General features: G+C 32.6%; 1 protein-coding gene across 3 annotated transcripts; it reads right to left on the reverse strand.

Annotated features, from left to right (window-relative positions):
• Positions 1 to 1,033: 1,033 nt before the first annotated feature.
• On the reverse strand, positions 1,034 to 7,025 carry LOC109789331 (DNA-binding bromodomain-containing protein). 3 transcript variants are annotated; one of them, XM_083065182.1, is made up of 4 exons: positions 6,706 to 7,025; positions 6,174 to 6,616; positions 5,360 to 6,080; positions 1,034 to 2,426 (listed from the first exon to the last, which is right to left on the reverse strand). In XM_083065182.1, exons 2-4 carry the CDS (start codon positions 6,548 to 6,550, stop codon positions 1,299 to 1,301), a joined length of 2,226 nt encoding a protein of 741 aa, XP_082921308.1. In that variant the 5' UTR covers positions 6,551 to 6,616; positions 6,706 to 7,025; the 3' UTR covers positions 1,034 to 1,298. The 3 variants fall into 3 exon arrangements, with proteins under 3 accessions (XP_082921308.1, XP_082921309.1, XP_082921307.1); XM_083065183.1 differs by having other exon boundaries at positions 1,034 to 2,423; positions 6,174 to 7,025; XM_083065181.1 differs by having other exon boundaries at positions 6,174 to 7,024.
• Between the last annotated feature and the right edge of the window lie 6,670 nt (positions 7,026 to 13,695).

Genomic DNA, 13,695 nt, shown 5'->3' on the forward strand with positions numbered 1-13,695 from the left:
TTACTCTAAAAGTATAGAGTTGTCAAATTAAGTCAAACCAACCCATTTAAAAGGTCAAATTAAGTCTTAAAATAAAGATTACCTAAACAGAATCAAGTCATTTTAATCCAATCTGTATAACTCAACATACCAAATATACTTAAACCAAATTGAATCCCAAGCTTTAGACCGGACCGATAGAAAAAAGAATTTTAATACTAATAATAATTATTAAAAAAATATAAATTAAAATATAATACTTTGAGATACAAGTTTTAAGTTGTAGTATTCTTTTTTCCTTTTGTTATCTATGAAAAAAAAATATAGAAGAAAAAGAAGTAAAATAAATTAAATTTCACTCTTAATTTCATTGATGTAAATGTATATATATATATATATATATATATATATATATATTCTTTATTGTAATTAATTTACCTTTATCTTTTCTTTTATCAATAAAATAGTTGCCTCCCAAAACTCAAATTCAAAACATTCATATTTTCACTAAAATGAATAAATAATAATAAATGTTAACCATTTTTTAAAAAATACATATTTAGATTTTTTGTTTTTTGATATAGAACTTTATCTTATCTATTTTTTCATATAAGAACAATTTGGCTACAGCAGTCCAATAGTCCAACAAGAGCTAGCTTGGACCAAAAAATAATGGCCCAAAACTAATTTAGATCATCCTTTGACCCGTGCGGGTCAAATTGAGTCAAGATAATTCTGACCATTTATCAATGTTTAGTAAATAGATCCTTTCTAGATTATATATAGATCCTTTCTCTATTATATATAAGTTTTAATTTAGCTAACTGTTTTAGTTTATTCCTCCAACATAAAATTAAAACTCGTATTGCCTGGGTAGAAAGACTAGTTCTTCTATCTGTTTCTCTTGTATTTTCGTTCAGCCTGTTTCAATTTCTTAATGCCTAACAGGCGCTTAAGTTAAAAATATGAGCAACATTACCAAAAATGTGTTGTTCTTTCTTTATTTTATTTTGGGCTGAGCGAAAGAGAAAAGAAAGTTAAAAAACAGAGCTAATGACCAAAACGATAAGAAGCACTGACTATGCTTTCCTGTTAAACCAAAAATCAAGAAAAGCAGTCCGCAAGAGGACGATGTTGTTACAAGGTTTAGCCCAAATCAAAATACTGTTACATGTACCTGGCAACTGACTACACGCTACAACTGATCAATAAATTAGCAGCAGTATAAAATAAAGAAAGAAACAACACATGCTTTGACAGTAGTAATAATAATAATAATATACAGGGTCGAACAAAAGAAGCTACCTATGAAACTTGAATCATTTCTTGGAACGTTTCTTGGGTCGTTTATCCTTGCCAGCACTAGCACCAGCACTACTTTCCCTCCCACGCTTTGCACTACCTGCATTTGTCTCTGCTGGTGCCTTCTTTGGAGGTCTACCAACACTCCTCTTCGACTGAGAGTTGGTCTCAAGAACATTCTTATTATTCCTTTTATCCCCAGCAGACCCTGAACCTCCTCCAGCGTTATGCCTTGATGCCCTTTCTTTCCCTTTATCCCCCTTTCCATTATTCGCTATTTTCTTCTGCTCTTTTGCACCAATACCACCTCCACCACCCTTGCTGCTGCCACTACTTCCCCCTCCGCCACCGCTGCCACTACCACCCTTCGATGCTTCCACTGATGTGTTTCGCTTAATCCGTTTCAAGAAATCTGCAGCAGCACTCCTCTTCTTGTCTGGCCCTCCCTCTGCTTTGCTCTTCTCTTGTTTAAGGGTCTCCGGCGGCTTGTTCCCCGAGGACCCAGCCTTAGGAGTGGAGTTAGAGGGAAGTTTCTTATTATTACTATTATTATTGTTGTTATTATTATTATTATTATTATTATTGAGGTTCTTGTTGCTCCTTCTCAGGCTTCTAGCTCCAGTGACAGGCTTTTCCTTAGCCTTGGGAAGCTCCTCCTCGTCTGTATCAGAAGAGGGCTTCATGGGTGGTTTTGCATCAGAAGATGGTCTTTCCTTCTTGTCATTGAAGACGGGTTGGTCACCACCCTTTTGGCCAAAGGTGGCTGAGGAAGGTTTGGCTGACATTGAACTGCGTTTGCGGCAAACCAATATAGGACCAGAGGAGGCTTTGTTCTTGGAAAAAAGAGAATCTGGTTTGGCTAGTGGTGCGTTTGGAGGGAGTGGATCATTCTTCCGGGAAACAGGGTCGGATTGTGCTTGGCCACGATTCTTCATCTCGGCGGTGACGAGGCGGTGCAGCTGCCGCCCCGCCTGTGATTCGGCGGAGTCATGGGGAAAGAACACGCTGGCGTTGGTGAAGAGGAGGAGGAGGTCTCGGAAGAATGCACTAGTACATGAGGAATAGTGACCCTTTTGGAGTCTTAATTGTATGGTTTCCAGGTCAAGGGGCTGTTTCACTATGTCTTTGTATCTTTCCGAATCCTGCTGCAACAAAGACCAAATCAAATCTGTTAACTAAATTGTCTCAATTGCACGAATCTACGTCGGATATTTATTCGTTGTTACTTTTTAACAGAAAATCACGGGGCGTTTCAAAATTTATGTTTCTTTGTACACATTTACGAGTACTGTTGATATGAATCTGTCGACACGTAGATAAAACATATTTGAGTATCTATCTAACAATTTGGTTAGATTAAAAAGTGAACTATAATATAGATAAAACATTTTATTACTTTTTACAATTAATCTTTGGGAGGTATATTTAGCATTAAATATTCTGACAGAGGGTGCCCATCTAAGACCGCGATTTTGCTGTTTCAACGAGAAAGGACGGCCACGATAACAAAGAGGGAAAGACCACAAAAAGATAGGGGCCCATTCGTAATTCCACTACCGTACAGATTTTATTATTTTTTTATATTATCAAATCCAACTACTAACAGCTTGTTGCGAATACCGTAACGCTCCCGTCCAATCCACATATTCGATTAGACTATGAACAATAAATTGATAACCGATCATGTTACAGTTATTATATGAAATAGTAACTGTAATTATAGTCACAATCTTATGATACTTATATTTTTATATATAAGTTAAATATTTATTTTATAAAATTAAAATTTACAATAAATTATCTATATAAATAAGTGTTAAGTTTAAATATATAAATTATATACTTAGAATTTCTATAAATAGATATTTTTAAATATATAAATTATATTATAGATTTATGACATCAGATTATTTTTATTTATTGATAGATTTTTTTTTTCCAATTGATAGTTTATTATAAAAAAATTAAAATTTAATTTATAAATAATTATAATAAATATAAACTGAATTAGAAGAAATTAAAAAAGATTCTTAAAAGCTTTCTTGTTTGAAAAAAAAAACCTAAAACTGCTTTCACGCTATATTACAGTTTATATTTAATATGAGTGGCAGTATGTGGTTAATTGAAGGGTATAAATGATTTGTAGAGTGAAATTTACAAGAATAAAAAATAAACTTATAGAAAAGTAATTTACACAAGAAAAGTCTATTGTCTAATAGTTATAGATAATTATTATATTAACTTTATTGATATTTAATTTCCTGTAGATTTATTATTAATGAATAATAATAATAATAATAACAAATTCATTTCTTTATCTGATAATCAAATATTTAATATACTGTATTATTCACAAGTAAACTAGTTAAAAGAAACACGGATGATTTTTTTAAAAAGTAGAAGATAAGTGTAATAAAATAACGTATATGTTAAAAAAAAAAAGTGTAGCATTCACACAAAAATATTTAAAACAAACAAAATTACTCTTGCAAACAAAAGGTATTCAAATTTAATATTCAGAGAAAACACAGTTGGATGATTACGACTTGTAAACAAACACGTCACCGCCGCGAAGTATGGGCGCAAGAAAAGGGAAAGAAAAGGAAAAGTATAATAATAATTAGGCTTAAATATTTTTTTTTTCCTCAAATTTAGGATAAATTTATTTTTAGTTCTTTAAATTTAAAATTATTATTTTTAGTCTTTATAATTCGAAAAATTTTAATTTAGTCCTTATATTCAATTTTTGTTAAGAAATTTATCAAATATTATTGCATAAAATCTACTTATTAGTGTCTTTATTAGTGAAAATATCACAGTAAATCTGGTTGATATTACATAACTATCTCAATTAGTCACTTTTAAATATGTTATTGGTGAACTAAGACTAAAACAAGATTTTTAAAAATTACAAGGACTAAACAATAATTTTAAATTTGAGAGACTAAAAATAAATTTATCTTAAATTTGAGGGACAAACATATTTAAGCCTAATAATAATTATTATTATTAATATTATTATTAAAAATATTAAAAAAAGCTTGGTCATGTTGATTGTTTGGGTTGTGTTGAACGGATTCAGCCCAAACAAATCAGCTTGTGGGCTTAAAGTGTATGGTCTGATATAATTTGTGAGCACGTTGCATGGAGAAGCACCCAATCCTGGGCTCACAAAAAATGCACGTGCTCAGCTAAACCATAATATGATAATATTCTTACCTAGTTTGTTTTCCAGAAATTGGGGGAAAATAAGGCAAGTTTCTCCAACGGGAAAATTGCGTAAATTAGTCGCGTTTTGAATCGATTCTATTTTGGCCTACCATAATATATGCTATTAAAAAAACACATATTCCAAATTAATAATCTTGCATGTATCACATCGAACCACCAACGTATCAGCGAGACCTGATAGATTTATTATTTAAACTTTATATATAATATATAATACCATATATAGAAGAGATTTATGAAATTATTTACACATAAAATGAAATTAATCTTTGCCTTTGGAGATAGTTAATGATATTGATCTCTTTCTTAAATAAATGGCCATAAGAAGAGATAATATAAACAGGGCCAGGTGTCATGTGTACCTACCATTTTAGGCCGTAAGAAAACATGAAATCTCTAACATCACTCGGCCCCTAGAAGATGAAAAGGATTCTGTATTCTTTTCTCCCCAATAAAACGGATTATTTCAACAAGTTCTCACGAGTTTTTGTTTATCGTTTAGGCCATTTTATTCACAAACTCCGTGCCCATAAAAAACTAATCTGTTTCAAAAGTGGTCCCCTATTGTTGGACAGTCACGATTTTAAGAACGTATCCGCTTCTAGCTTGTAATTAATTTTTTGCAATTTTAAAAAAAAAAAACATTCATTTAATTTCATTTTCTAATTATTTTAAACACAGAACACGAAGATCATGTATATTTTTTCAACGTGCATGCATGTATTTAAAAACAAGTAATTTTATTTAATAGAAAGAGTGAGATTATTATTATTATTATTATTATTTTAAATTTTGAAAAGGCGTGAAATACCGGTTTTATCCACGCGAAAAGGAGTAGATGGAATACCTGGCTTTCGAGACGGCGCTCGAACAATGAGCTTTGTTCGTGCCCCTTGATCAACTCAAAAACCCCAACCAACGGCTCTGATTTAACCATCGCCACCTCGTCGTTCTCCGGCAGCGGCGCCTCGCCGCCGGAAAGCTCCTTCCTCCGCCGCGTCTTCCTCTTCCTCGTCAAGCTCGCAGAGCTCTGAACCTCGCTGCTCTCGCGCGTCGCTCCCTCGCCGGAGTGAGCCACCGAGTCGTGTAACTCGGACGAGTCATCGTCCTCCTCCACCTTGTGCTCCTCACTCGGAGGCACCGACTCGCACGTTGGCACCTTCGCCAAAGCATCGTAGCTTCCGTTATTCGATTCCTCCCCAACCGGCTTTCCCTTCCTCGCAACCGGATCCGGTTCCTTCGAACCGCTCTGAACCGGAACCGGTCCGGCTCCTAACTTGGCGTCGCCCTCTCCGGTTTTCTCGAACCGCGAACCGGTCGAGTTAGACTCGTTAACCGACTGATTCTCCCGGTCCGATTCGTCGCCAGTTGTTGGCAACATCTTTTCCACGTCCGCGGTTCTCTCCGGTTCGGAATTCGCCGGTCCAGCCTCCTCAACTTCTCCGCCGGTTTTGTCTTTTTCCGGCCGCGCCTCGCCGGAAACCGCCAGATCTGGTTTCTCGTCGGCTTTTCCGTCATTCTCTGTCGCCTTCTCCTCCTCTAGCCTCTTAACCTCCAACTGCAACGACCTTCAAAAAAAAAAAAAAATTAAAAGAAAAGCCTTAAATTAGATCTAAAACCTAAAACGAATAAAATATTAAGAGGAATTTCTAAAGATTTACAGAATGGAAACGTCGCTGCGTTGGACCTCGCGGCGGAGCTCCGCGACGCGGAGCTTCCGCAATTCGTCGAGCCAGGGGACGTGATCGGCGTTGTCGCCGGCGGCGGTGCCGTTCTGGCGCGGCGGCGGAACGTCGTCGGTGAATCGGCGGTTGAGATCGTGAAATCTCTGCTCGCAGTGGCGCGCGGTGGCGAGGAGGCGCGTGGTGCGTGACTGAACCTCCATGGCGACGGCGTCCCAGTCCTTGAAGCCATGGCGGTTCACGGCGCACGCTAGCAAGAGCTCCTCCCACGTGCCCCACGCTTGGTTACGGTGTTGCTGGTGATTCTTCTCTATGTCAGGTTCTGCCTCTCCCTTGTGGTTTTGGTGATTTTCCATACGATACGATATTGTGGTTTAACCATAAACTGGCTCTTCGCACACCCGCCTCCTCTTCTCACACCTCTTCAAATCCAATCCTTAATTATTATTTTTTTAAATTATATTTATATTGATAAATATAAATAAATTAAAAAAATAAATTAAAACTAAACCATTAGGGTTTTTTATCTTTTTGCTTGGGTTATGGCTTCTAACAAATTCCCCTTATTCTGTGTGTGAGTTTGTAGATTTTGGTTGCGAAAAATCTTTCATGGTTCATGGTTCATGGTTCATGGCTCTGGGGTTTTGGGGTTGGTTGGAGAAATAGCGTCGTGGTGGTGGTGTTGTGTGTTGTGTGTTGTGTGTGTGAAGATTGTAATTTGCAAAATTGTAATGTACCAAACACTATGCACTAACGTCTTTGCTACACGGGCCTTCTCACTTATCACATTACTTGAATCGAGCACGCAATTGCGTTGGAGAGTTTTGCTTTCTAGTTGCGACACTGACCTCAAATTGAATCGCGAATTTCCCCCACTCCTCGCTTCGGGTTCACATGGATATTGGACTCTCCACCCGTTTTGGGTTTTTTTACAGGCCCAATGGCCCAATACTAGCGGGTGTAAAATGTAAAGCCCTGTTGCCGAGTCCATAGGATGCAATTTAAGTAAAACACTGAATGTGACTGTTCTAATAACACTTAATATGGATTCAGTAGCCATGTTCAGAGGAAAAATATTGTTTATTTTTTTGGGAAATTTACGAATATTAAAGTTTAAAATTTAGGGTTGTTCAGAGGAAAATATACATGTACAATAAATTTTCTTTTATGTGTGGTTACTGTGTCAAATATTAAAAAGAAATTATCTTAACTTTTATTACAATTTATTGTCATTAATGATGCCGAGCCAATGCTGTACTGAAAATCAGTTCTTATAAAAGGACATATATTATGGAGGATTTTATCTCTTATAAATTAAAACATGTATATGCTACTATTATTTAGAAGGTACGATATTATTATATAATAATAATTGTTAATTGTGTTATTAGCAACTAAAATTACTTACCTTCTCATGTTGTTTAGCTGTTTTGTGTCTTATAACCCCTTAAGATTTTCTTTATTTCAATTTCATGTAATTGATATGTATCTTTTTTTCTCTCCAGTTGTATTGTGAAATTGATGAAAAGGATGGAAAACAATTACTGGATGATGGATTAAAAACAAAAGGCAATTTTCGGACACTAATAAAAAAATAAATGTAAAAATATCTTTAGTTAAAAATTATGACATTAAAATTTTAAAAAAGAAAGATATAATATTTTATTTTAATAATTAAAATATTAAATAGAATGCATTAAAAATTCTTTAATCAATACTTTTGAAATCCTCGTTATCATGTCTAATATATTAACAGGCTTTATTGGATAATAATAATATAAATCTGGTCAACAATTTTTTAACTTTTTAAAGAATCAATGTAATAACTCGTGTCTTGTACGGGTTTTGAAATTATTATCTATATTTTTAATCTATTTTAGTTATTTTTATATTGTGTATGAGCATATATGTTAGTAGATATCTATATAAATATTATATATATATATATATATATATATATATATATATATGAGTATCGATTTATAGTGAAATAATTTAATATGTACATATGTATTATTTTAATTTAGATAATTTTTATTTTGAGTAAAGTTTTTAATTACAAATTAGATTTAAATCCAAATTGAATTAGTTTTTTTAAAAGGAAATTTTAATTAGGTTAAAAATTGATAAATACTAATTTAAAAATTTTACTCAAAATATCATTACAATTTCAATTTTAGGTTGAAAGTTGACAAATATTAATTTAAATTTTTTGAGGAATTACATACAAATTATTTATTGTTGTTAATTTATTACTTTGTTTATAGAAGCTTTATAAGTAATCTGTGCATATTTATAGGTGAAACCGTTATTAAGTTATATATTATTTTTTTTTGTATAACTTGTAAAATAGATAATTTTTAGGTATTTATTTTTAATAAGTAGTATAATTTTTATTATTAAATTTATAACATTTTTTATGAGAAATTATTTTGTTTTAAAAAAAATAAATAATAGAAAAGTGGAAAATAGAAGAAAAAAATATTAAACAAATATAAATACATTATCATAATAACTTATATTATATATAAATATTATATCACTTTTTGGTTTTCACTTTTCTTAAATTTTATTTATCCTTTAACTTATTTATCTATATTTATTTAGAATATTTTTATTTTTACTTACTGTTTGTGGGGATTTTCATTTGTAGGTTCTTTTTATTCGAACTAGCACAACTTCAATTTAGGCGTGTGTGTGACATGACAGGTTCGAGACTTTTGGTGATAAATCATGCCAACAGCAGAGTTAATTGATTAGGGTATTGTTTAGCATAACAGAATATCTATGCTTATCATACAATCAATTTCATGCACGTGAATGTTGATGTAAATCGAATAAACGACATGTATATTGACTGCAGAAATCATATCCTTCATTTGATGATAACAGAATTACAATTCGTAAGGATAATGAAGAGGATTCAAAAGATTACACTACGCTACACTATGCTACGCTACACTACGCTAAAAAGGAAAAAGAAAGGGTGGTCGAGAAATCGTACCCAGCCTTCTCGTGCATGTGAGCCATATGCGCAGGCGAAGAGTGCTTGGGAGGTGTTGTGAGTGTGAGATTTCTAACCCTTTTCTACGATCATGGCTCGTTAATTTATAGAGATTTGAGGGATCATAATAACTGTATCTGACATGCCACGAATGCATAACCGTTTTAAACCTCCAAGTCGTGGAGTATTCATGCACGTCTTCTAATAACTTTCGGAACCATTTGTAACCCCCAAACCGCTCTGCAGTCTTGATACTTATCCCTTTGATTTACTTTGACCTCTCTTAATCATGTTTCTCCTAAGTTCTTCACCTTGAGAGATTTGCGAAGTATATTCATAAATGTCCGGGTCCTTGGAATTTCGAGTGATTCACGAAAATATACTCAAGTGTTCCTTGATTCTTTTTGTACTTTGAAAGGTTGTGACGCTTCTTCATGAGAAGAGGCTTCAAGTACTTCACGAAAGATGTCTTTGAGTATCTCCTGGTTTTCCTTGTGCTTTGTCTATTTCCAGAACTTATCATTTGCCACTTTCCGATCACCCATGATTTCGAGAGCCCTTTATTTCGAGCCTTCCTAAATTATCTCATTTGGTACTAACATATGCCCCCTGGAAAACATTTGTTTCGAGCTAGTCGAGAAAGAATGTTTTTCAACGTTCTAGCACTACAAGAAAAAAGATTATTATCTACGGAATATTATTTACGGAATTTTTTCCGTAGATAATGCTTAGTTATCTACGGAAAATTATCTACGGAATTTTTTCCGTAGATAATTTTTAGTTATCTACGGAATATTACCTACGGAATTATTTCCGTAGGTAATATTTAGTTATCTACGGAAATTTCCGTAGATAACTTATCTACGGATTTTTCCGTAGATAATTTATCTACGAAAATTTCCGTAGAAAACTTCACCCATAAATAAAATTCGTAGGTAAAACATTTTATTTGAAATCAATTAACATATTTTATTAACGTTTCATTTTATTTTATTGTAAAATAATTAAAATATTTAATTTAGCATCATTAAAAAAATAATCATTATAAGATTTATTTTTTTAAAAAATTTAATTATTTATTATAATACTTTTAGTCACCGTATCGACCAAAAAATATATTTTTGATTAAAATATATTTTAAAATTTAGTTAATTCATTATAGTATTTTAAATAAATATTTTTAAAATTGTTATTAGATAAGTTATCTACGGAAAAATCCGTAGGTAAGTTATCTACGGAAATTTCCGTAGATAAGTTATCTACGGAAATTTCCGTAGATAACTTATCTACGGAAAAATCCGTAGATAACTTATCTACGGAAAAATCCGTAGATAACTTATCTACGGATTTTTCCGTAGCTAACTTATCTACGGATTTTTCCGTAGATAATTTAGTAAATAAATTTCGTAGATATAATATTTTATTTGAAATATCAATTAACATATTTTATTATCGTTTCATTTTAATTTATTGTAAAATAATTAAAATATTTACTTTAGCATCATTAAAAAAATAATCATTATAAGATTTAATTTTTTTTTAAATTTAATTATTTATTATAATACTTTTAGTCACCGTATTGACCAAAAAATATATTTTTGATTAAAATATATTTTAAAATTTAGTTAATTCATTATAGTATTTTAAAATAAATATTTTTAAATTGTTATTAGATAAGTTATCTACGGAAAAATCCGTAGGTAACTTATCTACGGAAATTTCCGTAGATAAGTTATCTACGGAAATTTTCGTAGATAACTTATCTATGGAAAAATCCGTAGATAACGTATCTACGAATTTTTCCGTAGATAACTTATCTACGGATTTTTCCGTAGATAATTTAGTAAATAAATTTCGTAGATATAATATTTTATTTGAAATATCAATTAACATATTTTATTATCGTTTCATTTTAATTTATTGTAAAATAATTAAATTATTTACTTTAGCATCATTAAAAAAATAATCATTATAAGATTTAATTTTTTTTTCAATTTAATTATTTATTATAATACTTTTAGTCACCGTATCGACCAAAAAATATATTTTTCATTAAAATATATTTTAAAATTTAGTTAATTCATTATAGTATTTTAAAATAAATATTTTTAATATTGTTATTAGATAAGTTATCTACGGAAAAATCCGTAGGTAACTTATCTACGGAAATTTCCATAGATAAGTAGATTGTTAATTATACAAGTATGTATATTTATAAGTAAATATTAATTAAATATAATATAATTATTATTATTATTGGTAATATAATTATTATATATATTTTTATATTTTTATAGCGGTCAGAACATACCAAAATGAGAGGGATCCAAAAATAGTATAAGTATGAGATTGTACTTAAATGAATTAATTTGTACTACTTATACTGATAACATGCATTAGCTCTTCTGTAGCCTATCTCATAAGAACTCCACAGTTAAGCGTGCTTGACCTGGAGTAGTATAGGGATGGGTGACCTTCTGGGAAGTTTCCCAGAAAATGTGCAATAAGAACAAAACATGTTGAAAAGTGAAGTGTAATGAAATAGCATCCTTGAGAGGCCAAATATGAGAGTTATTACATTAATAAATTTATTAAAATTAAATAAAAATTTCCTGAAATGAGTTATCTACGGAAAATTCCGTAGATAACATTATCTACGGAAAAATCCGTAGATAATGTTCCGTAGATAACGTTATCTACGGAAAATTCCGTAGATAACGTTATCTACGACCATTTTATCTACGGATTTTTTTCCGTAGATAATCCGTAGATAATTGACATTTATCTACGGAATTTTATGTTTATCTACGGATTTTTCCGTAGATAATCTTGATTTTTCTTGTAGTGTAGTTCTCCTTATCTTTGATGAAACCCTCGCGCGTTGCTTCCTTGGTGCAAATTAAATACCCTTCCCAACATTAATTTCAATTCTTCCTTTTTTCTCCTTCGCAATAAGTTTGGCGGCGCGAATCCCGCTTCCCCAAGATAGTCCATCACCAATTTTAAAATTTTTTGTCCGTTAGTGAATATTTTCAGTTACCATAATTTTGAACTTGAATTTCACCACGGGCTTTTACTGCGTTTTTGTCCATCTCACTCTTTATATTTTGCTTACTCCCATATTTCATCTTTTATGCTTGCCTTGATGAATCCTCGAAAAGTTTATTTCGAGAGAACGGCCCTCAAAACCTCATAGGGCCTCTCTGGCTCTTGCAACTATGGCTTAATGCCATGTTCGAGAAAAAATTAAGACTTCTTCCTCTCCAAGCCTCTATTCGATACTCTCTCGAAGGCGCTCGCTTGACATCTTTGACTCCTAAGAAGAAATTTGTTGATGGTTTTGCCCGTTATGTCCAGGCAATTCTCGAATTTGATAAGTTCTCGAATGATATGGCCCCCTTCATTCGTCTTGATCTGGTAGGACCCTCCTGGTTGATTAGCAATAACCAAGTAGGACAAATTTCTCAAGAAATGGTCGAAATCTGGTTGGGATTCTTATCTTGGGATCTTATTTTTACTGGCATGAAACAAATGGATGTAAGAGTTTATCCCTAACAGCCTCAACTTTTTTCCCGTCAATTCGTCCTTTGTCAGCTTAGACCACTACCTCTCCATCGAAAGGATCGAATTGATTCAGATATACGCGTCGAAGATGGGGATTATGAAGGCTTTTTGAAGTTCATTTTGAGGCCCAATACCCAATTATCTCTTACTTCTTGCTCTTTCCTTCTTGTTTTCCTAGTGTCCAAATGCTACCTTCGATGGTGGTGTGGGTATTACACTGACAAGATGTTTACTTTTGAGGACTTCTCTAAGAAACTTACGAATTCTCCCTTTTCTCTACAGGGCCCGAAGATCCCAGGTACTTACAAAAATCACAACATTATTTATCAATTTGACCAATATTTCAAAATTTGTTATCGCCCTGATAATATGTTTCGAACCATTTTCGATGCATCTTTATCCCTGTCTAAAATGGTACAAAAGAACATCTGTCGAAATAAGGTCATCAATCTTCGAGGTAAAACTGAGTTTGAAAAGCTTTGTCCTGTAAACATACCTTCTTTTCCCACTGGCCTTTTTGGACTTGTGAAATATCTTGATTATCCACCTTGGTGAAGACTCTCGATCCTTCTTATGAGGATAACAAGCCTATCCCTATTAAGGATCGAGTGACGAGTGTCGCAACCCGAAAATTTCCGATCTTGCAACCTATGGTTTAGATATCCTTTTAAAGATCTCATCAATTAAGGAATGCCCAAACACCAGACTAATCCTTAATTAATGGTTTTGAAAATAGGTTCATGGAGTCGCCACCAATATTTTACTCAAAACATTGGAAAAAGAAAAGGTTTTTAAAAGTCCAATAATGGCCTTGATAACCAGAATTGGGTTCGGGGGTCGGTTACGTGTAGGGAAGGTATTAAGCACCCCTACAACGCCCTTAATCGGTACCCTATGACGAAGTTTAACATTATAAATAATAATAATATAAAT

This window comes from Cajanus cajan, chromosome 10 (assembly GCF_000230855.2).
Source record: "Cajanus cajan strain Asha chromosome 10, NIPB_CcT2T_4, whole genome shotgun sequence".
NCBI classification, from domain to species: Eukaryota; Viridiplantae; Streptophyta; class Magnoliopsida; order Fabales; family Fabaceae; genus Cajanus; species Cajanus cajan.